This window comes from Staurois parvus, unplaced genomic scaffold, assembly GCF_062004578.1.
Source record: "Staurois parvus isolate SC_StPar_1 unplaced genomic scaffold, SC_StPar_1.0 ptg001462l, whole genome shotgun sequence".
Lineage (NCBI taxonomy): Eukaryota > Metazoa > Chordata > Amphibia > Anura > Ranidae > Staurois > Staurois parvus.
This window is the reverse complement of record NW_028319258.1, coordinates 681,314-696,261: the sequence shown is the minus strand read 5'-3', so window position 1 is coordinate 696,261 and position 14,948 is coordinate 681,314. Positions and strand designations below refer to the sequence as shown.

The window sequence follows — 14,948 nt, the reverse complement described above, 5'->3', positions numbered from 1 at the left end:
AATTTCTCCAATTGGACAATGAAAATATATACTGACAGGGATTTAAACCCTTCCCTACTCTATCCAAAAACTAAAACCTGATCCCTGCATATATATATATATATATATATATATATATATATATACAAAACCTACTGCTACTTACTTTACCTTGTACTCTGAGACAGCTATAGGTGAGGTAAATAACAGGACTGATGCATAGAAAATATTGTTTTTTTGTGCCTTGACACATTCCACTGTTTCTTCTCCTCCTGTTACACAGTATAGTTCACTGCTAGACATTATTATTATACAGGATTTATTATACAGGACATTCCCTGTTTCCCTATGTGTGGCAGAACCGTTCCTCCTGGGCTTCCTTGTGTGGAGCGATGCGTCTCACCCAATGGTCCCCTTTTCCTGCAAGTTTTCCAGTGCTCTGCCAAGGCAGGTATTAAAGCTCAAATCCAATGCAACTCCAAACCACGAGTCGGAACTTCGTGTAGGGTGAAAATGAATGACTCTTTATTAAACACAGCTCAGTATATACAGCACATCCTGGCAGTAATCCCCGCCCCCTTCAGTCCCTCCAGACAGCCTGGCTCCGGGTTTTCCCCACCCACAACAAAACCCTACAACCCAACAATACAGTATGAACTCTATTAGAAGTGAAAGACTACAAGGTCACATTTCCCTAAACAAACAGTGTAGAATGTCTGTGAAACATATACAGCTTTACAAAGGGGATAAAACCAGAACAGAAAGGGCAAAACGTTATCACAAAGGGATGGCTCCTCACACTATGTTCTCTAGTTACTTATATAGTAACAAACTCCCCCATAGAGTTAGAAAGTATATTTTTCCATGATGTTCTTCACCTTCAAGAAATTCTATGAAAAAACATCCACGAAACCTGCAAAATCGGAAATAAACTTCATAGGAGTTCACTCTGAATCTTCTTGATGAGTTGATGCTGCCTGTGGACTCTGTCAGGTCAGCAAATTGCTATAACATCTGCATAGACTGGCAATTGGAAAGTATGTTAACTTCTTGACAACCGCCCCATTGCAGATGTATTGCTACAGAGCGGCTGCGCTGTGCAAGATCATGTAAATATACATGATTTTGCATTTCCAGGTAGGGGGCACCCTACCTGCGCTACAATTGGTTCCTTAGGATGTCAATCACTGTGTCCCAGATGGCGATTCCTGGCTGGGACTTGGTGATCGACAGAGAAACTGAAAGGGGAGAGATCTGTGTGTAAACAACACAGATCGCTCTCCTGTCAACATGGATGTGCTGCTTTCTATCTCTCTGCACAACAGAGAGATAAAAAGCAGCAGATCTCCCTAGTAAAACAGCACACAGTGTAAGCACAACACAGCACACAGTTGTCACAGTAAAACACAAACAGCACACTGTACACACAGCAAGCATAAAACAGCACATTGTTAACCTTTTGATCCCCAGATGTTAGCCCCTTCCTGCAGGACCGTGACAAGGGGTGGGCAGGAGGGGCAGATGCCCCAGGCACAGAGAAGCAAGGGGGAAAGAATTGATGAAGGGTGGTACAACCAGTCTACAGCATATATTAACTGTGTGGGTAGGGGGTGTAATTCTAGATCCTTGCCCTGGGCAATGAATGACCTTGTCCCAGTACTGCCTTCCTGCCCAGTGCCATTAGTACAGTGTCAGTGATTTTTATTAGCACTGATCACTGTAATGGTGTCACTGGGGATGTCAGTGCCACCAAGTCAGTCCCCCCCCCCAGTGTCAGAATGCCTGCAACAGTCACTGATTGTCACCATTACTAGTATAAAAGAATTACAAAATTAAAATTACAGTATATATACCACCATTTGTAGACGCTATAACTTTCATGAAAACCAATTTTCCAGCCAACCAACAAAGACACGTAGCATAATACATTTTGGCCTAAATTTATGATACATTTCTTTTTCCTATTGGATATGTTTTATAGCAAAAAGTAAACAATATTGGGTTTTTTTTTTTCAAAATTCAAGTCTTTTTTTGTTTATAGCGCAAAAAATAAAAACCGCACAGGTGATCAGCTACTACCAAAAGACATCTCTATTTGTGGGGGGAAGGACATAAATTTAATTTATATACATCGTTTCATGACCACGCAATTGTCAGTAGAAGTAAATGCAGTGAATATCTCACATTAAATGGCCTGGTCAGGAAGCGGGGTATATCTTCCGGAGGGCAAGGGGTTAAACAGCATAAAGCAGCACAGAACACTGAAATGATGTGATTACTTGAAATGTGATAAATCCTTAACCCCTTCACACCTAAGGGTAAACCAATCATAATGCTCCTAGATTGTAAGCTCCCAGGATTAGGGCCCTCCTAACCCTCTTGTATTGAACTGTATTGTTGCTGTATTGTCTCCCGTTATATTGTAAAGTGCTGAGCAAACCATTGGCGCCATAAATCCTGTATAACAATAATAATGCCTAAGCACAATTTTGCAACATTGACATGTGTTAGTAAAACCGTACATATCATCACAACGACTTTGTACATCTGGGTGGATTATACTGCGTTTTTTTCAGGACAAATTGGGCTTCCATTTGGTGGTAAATGGTAATGAATATCTCCTGATTTTTTTTTTTATGAAAGGAAAACTGGCCCAAAGTAGTAAAAAAAAAAAAATCACAACCCAAAATAAATTTTTCAGCTCTTGACAATCGCAGCGATACCATATATGTGTGTTATTTGTTGTTTGCATCCGTAGTACAGCCCAGGAACAATAGTGGGTTCTTTTTTTTTTTGCCTAAAACACACTGACACTGATACAAATTTCTTTTAAATCCTGACCCTTGACCCTGACCTTTTGTACTTGACTTTTGACCCTGACCTTGACCCAAACACTTACCCTTGCACTGAACTAGATCAAACCTTGATCTAGGCATTTATCATTATTTTTTAATATTTATTTATCTTTTTTTTTTTACAAACATTTTTTTCCCCTCTATGCCAGGAGTTTGTGAGATACAATGTATCTCTCTCCTCCATTCCTAGAGAGAGAAAAAAACTGTGGGGCAGCACAGTGGCTAAGTGGTTAGCACTTCCGCCTGGCAGTACTCGGGTTGTTGGTTTGAATCCCAACCACGGCACCACCTGCCTGGAGTTTACATGTTCTCCCTGTGCCTGCGTGGGTTTCCTCAGGGTACTCCGGTTTCCTTCCACACTCCAAATACATGTTGGTAGGTTAATTGGCTCCTGTCTAAATTGTCCCTAGTATGTGTATGTATGAATGTGAGTTAGGGACCTTAGATTTTACGCCCCTTGAGGGTTAGGGACTGATGTGAATGTACAATATATATGTAAAGTGCTGTGTAAATTGATGGCGCTATATAAGTACCTGAAATAAATAAATAAAATAAATAAAAAACAAGGGGGATGGGCTGTACAGTGACTGATCACTGATAGCCAGAGGCTATCACAGCGATCATGTGACCCAGAATCGGGAGTCCCAATCGTTAGAATGGGACTCAGAGCTCTCAGTGACACCCCGGTTTTTGTGCTGGGGGCACACCGTGCGGTGCGCTCCCAGCAGAGAGATAAGTACGCAAATATGCGGTCCACGGAAAAAAGCCCAATTTGCGAGGCCGCATATTTGTGTTACGTCGGCGGGAAAAGGTTAACTTCACTTATACTTTATATCAAGAAAATGAGTTATTCCTTCAGTTGTGTTTGCACACCCAATTAATTATTATGTGCTGCCTGATTTTCAAATAGAAAATAGGCTGACTCTCATTTATTCAGCCTATGCTCCCATTGGAACACCCTCTCCTTATAGAGGGACCCCAGCATAAAATAAAGGCGACGTTTTGTTAAAAATATTTTTCTGGTATGCACACTCAGTCATATGACTTACCTTTATTGAAGTGTATCCTCACTCATAGCTCTAGATATTGTGCCTGCAGTGATGCTGGGTCCTCTTCACAATGAGTTGGTTGCTAGCGGAATAACACTGAAATACTGTATATTGAAGTTCCTGATGACTGCCTGGCCCTTCCTGTCTTTCTTGCCATTCACAAAACATCTTGTATTGCTTTCACACAATGCAACATGTTCTGTGAGTGGATAGGATCCTATCATTCATCCTCCCTCTCCCGTTCACAAAACTTATTTCATTCTGTAAAATCAATACAAGGGCTGCGGTAATGGAGGAGGGGGCAGGAATGGACTCCTTCAATGTACATCAATGCTAGAGCCAAGGAAATTAACTCATGCACCTCTGAAAGCTCAGCGCTGTGAAAGGTGCTCAGCTTTTTTTTGCAGCGGATCATTTCTACAGCAATCAGCAGGGTCTATGATACTGTTTGGTGTCTATTAAAGGTTCTTGCCGTAAAAGCCAAGGAAACTTAGACCTCTGTAGTGTAATGATGGGCTTTACTAAATAGAAAAGCTGCACATATGACTACAGGATACACAAAGCATAGCATGGAAAGTATAATAAAATATGCCTACAAAATGTACCAGCTGACTATCCTCCTAGCAAATAAGCAGGTACGATATGTATGCAATAAGTGTACTAAACAGCTACTCAACTTGGGCTCTCCTGGCGATGGGATCTTCTCATGGTTCCTTCAAAGTCCAGCTGCTTCCCCCTTCATCTTCAGAACAAGTGTGTCCTTCATTGTCTCTCCAAACAATTCTCCTGTCCAAAGTCTGGATCAACTCTAACCTCTTCTTCAAAGTCACAAAACCAACTCTGTCTTTCCAAATTCCAGAACTCTTACCTCTTCTTCAAAGTCACAAAATCGACTCTCTTTCCAAATTCCAGAACAACTCTTACCTTTTCTTCAAAGTCACAAAACCAACTCTGTCTTTCCAAATTCCCAAACTCTTACCTCTTCTTCAAAGTCACAAAATCGACTCTCTTTCCAAATTCCAGAACAACTCTTACCTTTTCTTCAAAGTCACAAAACCAACTCTGTCTTTCCAAATTCCCAAACTCTTACCTCTTCTTCAAAGTCACAAAATCGACTCTCTTTCCAAATTCCAGAACAACTCTTACCTTTTCTTCAAAGTCACAAAACCAACTCTGTCTTTCCAAATTCCCAAACTCTTACCTCTTCTTCAAAGTCACAAAACCAACTCTGTCTTTCCAAATTCCAGAACAACTCTTACCTCTTCTTCAAAGTCACAAAACCGACTCTCTTTCCAAATTCCAGAACAACTGTTACCTTTTCTTCAAAGTCACAAAACCAACTCTGTCTTTCCAAATTCCCAAACTCTTATCTCTTCTTCAAAGTCACAAAACCAACTCAGTCTTTCCAAATTCCAGAACTCTTACCTCTTCTTCAAAGTCACAAAACCAACTCTGTCTTTCCAAATTCCAGAACAACTCTTACCTCTTCTTCAAAGTCACAAAACCAACTCTGTCTTTCCAAATTCCAGAACAACTCTTACCTCTTCTTCAAAGTCACAAAACCAACTCTGTCTTTCCAAATTCCAGAACTCTTACCTCATCTTCAAAGTCACAAAACAGACTCAGTCTTTCCAAATTCCAGAACTCTTACCTCTTCTTCAAAGTCACAAAACCAACTCAGTCTTTCCAAATTTCCGAACAACTCTTACCTCTTCTTCAAAGTCACAAAACCAACTCTGTCTTTCCAAATTCTAGAACAACTCTTAACTCTTCTTCAAAGTCACAAACCCGACTCTGTCTTTCCAAATTCCAGAACTCTTACCTCTTCTTCAAAGTCACAAAACTGACTCAGTCTTTCCAAATTCCAGAAACAATTGAGTACTGTCCATGATACTTTTTTTATTTGCACTAACATACAATTTTGAGGACAAGCTTTTGGGGTATGTTCCCTTCTTCAAGGTCCAAGCAGTACTGTTACCTCTTCTTCAAAGTCACAAAACCAACTCTGTCTTTTCAAAGTCCAGAACAACTCTGTCTTTGATCCACCACATGGTGGTTCAAAAGTCCTCTCCTCCCCCTAGCTTCCTGTTACATCATATCCTCTCTAGCCTGACTTCCTCTGCTGGGCTCATAAACAAGTCATTGCATATCATAAGGAGAGGCCTTAGCTTCTGAAACAACACATGGTCTTAAAATCTAACAAATTCCACAAATATAAGCTATAAAAATCACCAATAACTAGCCAAGCTACACAGATATACCTCACGAAAGATAAATTATGTGACTGAATCTATATCCCAGAATTTGTTTTTAAGTAAACTTCAGCTTTAACATGGAAGATATTACAGCCCATGTTAATAGATTCATTTAGTTATAGAAAACCTAGATAACAAGCCGAGAAGTTTCAGGCCTACCTCTCTGCAGGCTCTCCCCTCTTCAGTCTATCATAAATACTCCTGCCAGGATCATCTATCTTAGCAACCGCTCAATGTCTGCCAGCCCTCTCTGCCAATCCCTCCACTGGCTTCCGATTGCCCAGCAAGTTAAATTCAAAATACTAACAACAACATACAAAGCCATCCACAACTCTGTCCCGAGCTACATCACCAATCTTGTCTCCAAGTATCATCCAAACCACCGTCTCTGCTCCTTTCATGATCTCCTGCTCTTAAGCTCCCTTGTCTCCTCCTCCCATGCTTGTCTCCAGGACTTTGCCCGAGCCTCTCCCATCCTCTGGAACTCTCTACCTCAATCTGTCCATTTATCCCCTACTCTGGCTGCCTTTAGGCAATCCCCGAAAACTCGTCTCTTCAGGGAAGCCTATAACGCCTCCAAATAGACATTTATCACTTCCATCAGCTCATCCCCCACAGTTATAACCTTTTGTACCACTTGTCCCACCCTATTAGATTGTAAACTCTTATGAGTAGGGTCTTCCTAATCCTCTTGATTTGATTGTATAGTAATTGTACTGTCTTCCTTTATATTGTAAAGTACAAACTGTTGACGCTATATAAGTCCTGTAATAATAATAATAATAATGTATATGGATGAGCTGAGCATACATGAGTGCAGTTTGAGGCAGGTTCATAAAACTTTACTAAAGTGCAAATTTCAAACCCCGTCGAAGCCAATAGGAGCTGAATGTTAAAAACCAATAACAGTCTTTTTTCTAGGCGAATAGGTGAGGGTTTGTTAAACAGATAGCATGGGAGCGGGGCACTGCCCTGGGGAACATATACCAAAACCTGGATGAGGGTCTGGTATAGATGGTAATTGGGGGATACCTTGTTGGAGATGTTGATAAGGACAAAGGACTCTTCCACACAACCCTGGCTCAGTTTACGATAAGGAGGCAGGTTCGGCAAACTTTACTGAAATGCAAAATTTGAACCCCATTAAAGTCAATACCAGATACTGGGGCACATAATACCCCTGCTCATTCAAGTGCAAACAGCAAATAAAAGCACAGACTTTTTGGAGAGTCCTTTAATAATGAAAAAAAAAGTCCCGGGCTGTAAATCCGTTGCCAATCAAGGCATCTAGTGATGGAGATCCACATCAACCATGATGAAAGATGTTCACCAACCTGACTCACTCTTGCTGAATGACATCTCCTAGGCCCCTACAATAAATGTAAACAAAGGGGCAGGGTCTCTTGGGTGACATATGGCTATATTTGGTCAAGCATATCAGCAATTTCCCTGCCCCCTTGTTTATATGGCTGGGAGTTCCCAGCCAGTAAATATGTGGGACTGGTTGCTAAGGATCTGGCACCCTCTGCTTCCTTAGAAACCAGTGACAGGAAGGAAGCTATCATATATGGTAGTGGAAGAAATACCTCTACTATATATGACGTTTGGCTCCCATGGCAAAAACAGTCCAGCTTTCAGATTAATGCCCAAATGGCCAAAGTGATGTCTAAACTTTTGTTTGGACTGAACCATGAGCTCATCCTCATTCATGATGAAATGATGGATTCATGCAGATTAAGAAGCTCTGGAGTTAAACTGAATGCCCAGTCAAACATTTTATTTCCATTTTGGATATATATATTTTTTATTATTAATATTTTATTAATATTCAAATTTCAACATATTTTGTACATTAATGATCCACTATCATATCATTACATCAAGGTATAAAAATACAAATACTAAATCCCACATTTTTACCTTACTCAAAGCCACCACCCCCTCCCCACCCTCTTCTCCTAGCTCCACGTTCTTCAACACTCGTAGGAATCCTCGAGCTTTCAGCCTCTCATTTTTTTTTTCCTAATTTCTACTTTGATTATCCACCTCCTTCAATTCAACATATTTATTTGATCTCCTAAACTTTTCCCATTTTTCCCACCTTTTACGGAATCTCTCCATTTTCTCGTCATCCATTCCATTTTGGATATGGTGGGGAATGATTAGAACTTTTTTGGGCTTTCACTGTTATTCAACACTCCCTTAGAGAAAATCTCAGACTGTAAGTGAGGAAAAATATTCTGTTTCGATTCATTTATTTCTGTGTGTGTTTTTTCCTATTTCTTGTTTGGTGATCTTATTGTCATTGGGATAGTCATTAAGAAGAAATCTTTGAGAAGGGTTTAATCACCAACCAAACTATACAAAAGAAAACAAGAGTGGCGAGACACGTTTCCAAATCCATTTGAGTCCACCTTTCCACTAACTTCATTTTTAGCACTGACGTAGAACGTATTTATAGCCTCCAATATGCGTTGCATTGTTATCTTGGATTTTTATGTTAATAAATGTTTTCAGACTCTAAAACCTTTGATCTGATGCTTCTGTTGTACCCAGCTGTTGTATCGGAGCTTCTGTTCTACACAGCTGTTGTATCGGAGCTCTTTATAGTATCAACAATAGTGCAGCGCTAAAAGATAAATAATGATAAATTCTGAAAAAAAGTCAGATGAAAAGTCTAATTCATAAAAATCGTGCCAGGTGACTAGTAGAAATCAATGGTGATGATCCGTGGGGAAAAGCAGAAATGCACACTCACCAGAAGACAGATAAATGTAAGCAGTGTATATCAAAGCCCATGGATCCTCAATCAAGGAGGAACTGGTCTGGTCGGGATGGGTTGATCTTCCCTCAAGCATGCAGACCTTTCCCAAAGATATTATAAATAGATCCAGGTAACCAAAGATCTCCTACAGCTGGATGAACGGAAGGGGTTGCCTGCTTACAGGGGGTCTTCCTCTTCTTGGTATAATGCCTGGGATTATACCATTACGCCGCCGAAGCCACGTGGAGGCCCGGTGGCCACCATTTTACCTCCCAGGGTTAGTTCACTCTTTACACCTTGATGATACATGTTTTCGAAAGTTGATACTTTGTCCTTAATAAAGCTATTGATTCTATAAATACTACACTATGGGCGTCCTTCCCTAACTCCCTGAGAGGAGTACCCTTTTTGCAGAGTCCTTTACCAAGATTTCAGGCATTATACCAAGAAGAGGAAGACCCCCTGTAAGCAGGCAACCCCTTCCATTCATCCAGCTGTAGGAGACCTCTGGTTACCTGGATCTATTTATAATATCTTTGGGAAAGGTCTGCATCCTTGAGGGAAGATCAACCCATCCCGACCAGACCAGTTCCTCCTTGATTAAGGATCCATGGGCTTTGATATACAACGCTTACATTTATCTGTCTTCTGGTGAGTGAGCATTTCTGCTTTTCCCTACGGATCATCACCATTGATTTCTACTAGTCACCTGGCACATTTTTTATGAATTAGACTTTTCATCTGACTTTTTTTCAGAATTTATCATTATTTATCTTTTAGCGCTGCACTATTGTTGATACTATTCTGTTTTAAGTATTTATTGGGTACTTAGAGTGCATAGCTGCTCGTTTTGGTTAGCGCTCACTCTTTTATTACATTTACAATGTTAAATTCTTTCTTCAAGCTGCGAAGAGCTTGTTCTTTGGTTATTTGGTTCCAGACTTCTGGAAGTATAGCTGGTTCTGCCACATACAGTTCTGCAATGTTTTTATTAAACTGCACAAAGATATACTTCCAGTAATCGGAGCTCTCAATACTGGCATCTGGCTGAATATTCCAATTTGGATATATTTCGCTATATTCTTTGCATTGATGCCATTTCCATTCTGTGTCTACATTTCTAAATCTACAATTAGCTACAACATGAGTGGAACAGATGCTAACAATGAGGGTCTTATCTTCATCCCATCTGTAGTTTGCCAGACCTTGGGATCTGTGCATAGATGCTTCATGTATCTTATGGTCTTTACCACCAAGCTCACAGGGGACTTTGCAGAAGGGACACTGCTTTCTACAACCAACCACCTTCCCGAACAATTCATCCTGAGGTTTCACGGTCACTGTCTGAAGTATGGAACTCAGAGACGTAGATCTAAGTTCTGATTGGATTTGTTGTTGTGTCTCCTTGAGGTAGTGTTCAATTTCTGATGAGAACTGCTCAACATTCCCTGTGTGTTGAAAAGTGATGACTTTGATCTTCTCCTGTGAAATCACTAGGTCTTTTTTTAAGAGTTCACAGAAATTCTCCAAAAAACTTGACACCGTTTGACTTTTCAGGCATCTTTCATTTTTAAGGACTGTTTGTATTCTCTTGTTAATAGATGACAGAATATGCTCCTGCAAGGTTTCTAAAGCAGGTGAGTTGCAGTATTTTCCCATGATGCGAGTTAAGATCCATGAGTTTACAAAGTTCTCATAAGAATTGATGTATTCATCATATTTTTTAAATGACATTTCTTCTAGCAGCTCCTCCAAAACTGTATACTGGAAACAACTTCTGCTACTAAATGTGACATTTTCTGGATCGCCTAAAATCTCATCCACTATTTTTTGGCCAAGATGTTTGAAAAGATAATCCATTATTGCTGGTTTCAAGCACAGCTCGCAAAACTGATTAGCTCTGCTTGGTTCTATCTCCTGGAACATACTGAGAAATGTAGACAAGTATTGAACTTTTAGTTTTTCTAGATTAAGTTTAGGGTCGTTCTCTTGGATAAACTTGTTATGTAAGTTCTGGAAGGCTTGAGATGCTTTTCCAAAAACTAAAAGCTTGATATCCAACTCAAACTCTGAAGTAAAGTTAAACTTTTTTACATCTTTACTGTTTAACTTTGCATTGATCTTGCGTAGTAACTCTTTAGAGTATATTTCATTGTAATCCTCCGAAGAAGAAATCTTCTGTTTTACATACTTGTCACTCATTTCACTGATGGAATCTGCTAGAGCGCCAATCTTGCCAAAATGCTCTTGCTGAACAAATATTGATGTTTGCAGATATGAGGTCCATGCAAGATCAATGTAGCGTTTATCCATTGTAAGACTTTTCTGTGCATATTGACTTAAACTTTTAACCTTGATTAATGCTTCATTTATATGAGGTCCTTTACTGCTCATGTCATTTTGGAGAAGGAGAAGAATAGAATGATCCACATCACATCGTTTAAGTTCTTCCAGCTGCAAATCTGACAAAGTCTTCTCCCACATCAAATTAAATTCCTGTTCAATTTCTTGTTCACTTACTTCATGATTATTCTGTCTATATCTTTCAAGAAGATTTGTTATTCTATCTTCAATCAATGCCTGGGATGTTTTTTGAATGTCCTGGATTTTAATTTTAGCTTTCTGGATGCATTGAGCCTCATGGCACTTGCTAAGAGCATTCATTTCAAGTTTTCTCTTCAGGCTTTTTATACTTATTTTGAAGTCTTCTCTGTGTCTTTCAATGAGATTAGTATTTTCGTTGTTTTCAAAATATTTTTCTAGTGATGCAATCATTTTGTTTTCTTCCTCCAGAAGAATTCTTTGCAGCTCTTCTGTGTTACTTTCACATATTTCTTCAAACTGATTTCTAATGTTATTTTCTTCACTGATCACCCAATTGTGAATTGTTTTACAGAAATCCCATTCCCACGAGGAGTATTGTACAGACAATTTATTGTAGGCTTTGGCCACCAGGCTATTTCTAAAACTGAAGATGAATTTCTCATGTTTGACAGATCTCCATAAACTTTCTATCCAAGTAATAAAATCAGAGATGTTCAATGGACTGTTATTAGATTTCTGAGCTTCCATAAATTGAAATAAATACATTTTAAGTTCCTGTACATTCGAGCTGTAGCCAAAATTTACTGGAGCCATTGGTGGGTCTCCCTGCCACAGGCCAGGAATGTACCAGTTGTCTTTTTTTAGATCGTACTTCATCACATCATTGAAATTTGAGATCCCATATTTTTTCTCCATTTTAGCAGCTACCTTTGTCATTTCATTTAGCTGTTCTAGTAGTAACTTCCTGTGTCTCATGTTCTGATCATTAGCGGATACATCACTTACATTCTGGTGTACAAACTGGCAGTTGGGTTTCATTCCTATTTGTTTCATTCTAAGAAAAGCATGGACCACTATTTGTAAAACATCCTTCATTTCTGTTGTGTTTTCCATGGCCATATTGACTATGGTGATATCGCTCAGCCCAACCACTAGCGTGGCCAGCTCGTTGTCATGTTCATAACTGCCCTCCAAAGAGGCCAACTCTGGAGCTTTCAGCCCTTCAGTGTCAATCACCAAGATAAAATGACATCCCATCTTTTCCTGAAAGTCCTTTTTCACGTTAAGAAGAGTCATGAAGGCCCCTCGTGTGCATCGTCCACTGGCCACCGGGAACTGCAGACCAAACATGGTGTTGAGGAGGGTGGATTTTCCTGTACTTTGCACTCCCAGTACAGTTATTACTCTCAGTCTGCATTGTCCCCCTGTTCTCTTGTCCAGTTCAGTAAGGACATCTGTTATCCATTGCAGAGGGATGTTGGAGGCATCTCCATCAATCAGCTCTAATGGAAACCCATCCAAAAGAAAATTGGCAGCTATTCCAGGAAGGTCAGCAAATTTTTTCTTGTTTTGCTCAATTACTGTGTGTTTAGCTATAGACCATTCAGCTTCATAAAACTGACCCATTTCACGTAGAAAGTGTTCCACTCCTAAACAGCTATCAGAGATTTTCTGATCTAAGTCCCTCAGTTCTTTTTTGCTATGGGGCAGATTGTCACATTTCTCCTTGTAAATTGCTTGCAGCTTAGACAAATTGTCTCTAGCTATTGTGTCAAGGTTAAATTTCATCCATTTTAGAAAATATTGTCTCTCTTTTGGAGACAAATTAGTAAGAGCTTGAGTAAACAGACCTATACCCTTGGGAATTTTCTGTTGATATTGTTTTGCATGAAGGGCATTGCGCTTTATTAACAGATCAGACTGATGCATTTCTGCATCTTGTTCTCCTTGTTTTTTCATTCTGCAAAGTTCTTTATCTATTTCAGACAACTGTTTCCAAAGATGTCCTTGTAATTTCATAGTTGTCATTTTATACTCTGCCACATCTTTTATTTCTCGAGTGATTTTAGCTGCATGGTCTCTTCCTTTCTGGCATTCATCGTTGCTTTCATCTGTCTCAAAAGGATGTCCTCCGAAATATCTTGGTAAATCTTTCAGTGTTACAGATCTGCCGGTGCTCTCTAGAATGTCTTTAATTTTCTTTTGGATTTTGTTAGTTAACATAACATCATTTTCTGTCTTCTTCTTCAAGATAACATCTCCTCTATCAATTCTTAATATTGAGACAAGGTCCTCTAGAAGTTTTTGTGTCTCTTTCGCAATATGTTTTCCTGAATCCGGAGTAAAAACAATGCAAAACTTGGTGTCACTCTGACTGCATTTGGATAACAGCTGGAATTCTCTCTCATTGATTGTCTCAATAAATATAAACACAGCCGATGAAACTTCTCCTAGAAATGTGAACTGGTCCCAGTTGGACTCCAGGTCTCCACGTAGGTTGGTAACTGCAAAAGGTTCTGGAAAAACATCAGATTTACCAGAAGGAAAATACCAGGACATTTCCACAAGTCCCTGGGATATTTTCTTCACGCTGTTTCCACCATCCATATTGTCATGTATGAAGAAGTTGTGATGCTGCTGGGCTGGATTAAGAACTTGATTCAGGATTTTAGATTTTGACAATTTGGATTTGCCCAATTTTACAAAGGAAATGATTGGCATGGAAATATCCACCACATTTTTTTCTCTGAACCCTTTACTGTCAGCTAGTGACTGAGGTCTCCACTTTTTAACAATGTCTCGCATTGCCCACAGCATGAACGTGCAGTGTGACCCGTCACCAGCAGGGAGCAGTAGAGGGACAGAAAATTGACACATGGACATTTTAGTTACAATTTCTTGTTGTAGAAAATTATCTGAACAATGCAGGAGAAGACAGAGGACATCCAGGGGGTGAATGGAACTTGCATTTTGTGCATCTTCGTCAATGTCAAAGAGAGTATCTTCATCATCTCTATCTAGGCCAGATACATCTGTAGTATTGAGCAGAGTGTTCCTTGCTGTACTGTCCAGAGCCATGATCTTCCTCAGAGTACACCATGGTACATCTTCTATTTTTTGGGGCTTATTGTCCTTATGGATCTCTGGCCTAACCTCTAAAATGTCCCTTAATGTCAGCTTTGAAACTAAATTGTTTTCCATCTTCAGCTGGGCAAGAAGATTTTTAAACGCCATTCTTTTTTCTGGAATGAGAAATAAAAACAAAATTAATAATGAAGTAGTTCTGAACTTAAATAGGGAAAGTGTGCTATCCTATAGGGAACATCTAGAAATGGTAATCATGCTTCAGCCGTACACTGTGAAATCAATGTTTTGATTGGAACGCTTCTTACAAATTAGCTATGAACTTCCTTTGCCCAGCCACACCAGATCTGTAGGCTCATAGCTACAGTATCTCACAGAAGTGAGTCCCCCCCTCACATTTGTGGATATATTTGATTCTCTCTCTTCATGTGACAACACTGAAGAAATGACACTTTGCTACAATGTGACGTAGTCAGTGTACAGCTTGTATAACATGTAAATTTGCTGTCCCCTCAAAATAACTCAACACACCGCCATTAATGTCTAAACCGCTGGCAACAAAAGTGAGTCCACCCCTAAGTGACAAGGTCCAAATTGGGCCCAAAGTGTGAATATTTTGTGTGGCTGCCATTATTTT

At 39.7% G+C, this 14,948-nt stretch overlaps 1 protein-coding gene across 1 annotated transcript; it reads right to left on the bottom strand.

Annotated features, from left to right (window-relative positions):
* Nucleotides 1-9,690: 9,690 nt before the first annotated feature.
* Nucleotides 9,691-14,463, bottom strand: LOC149435840 (up-regulator of cell proliferation-like). The gene has a single exon (XM_089662377.1). It carries the CDS (start codon nucleotides 14,459-14,461, stop codon nucleotides 9,764-9,766), a length of 4,698 nt encoding a protein of 1,565 aa, XP_089518503.1. The 5' UTR covers nucleotides 14,462-14,463; the 3' UTR covers nucleotides 9,691-9,763.
* Between the last annotated feature and the right edge of the window lie 485 nt (nucleotides 14,464-14,948).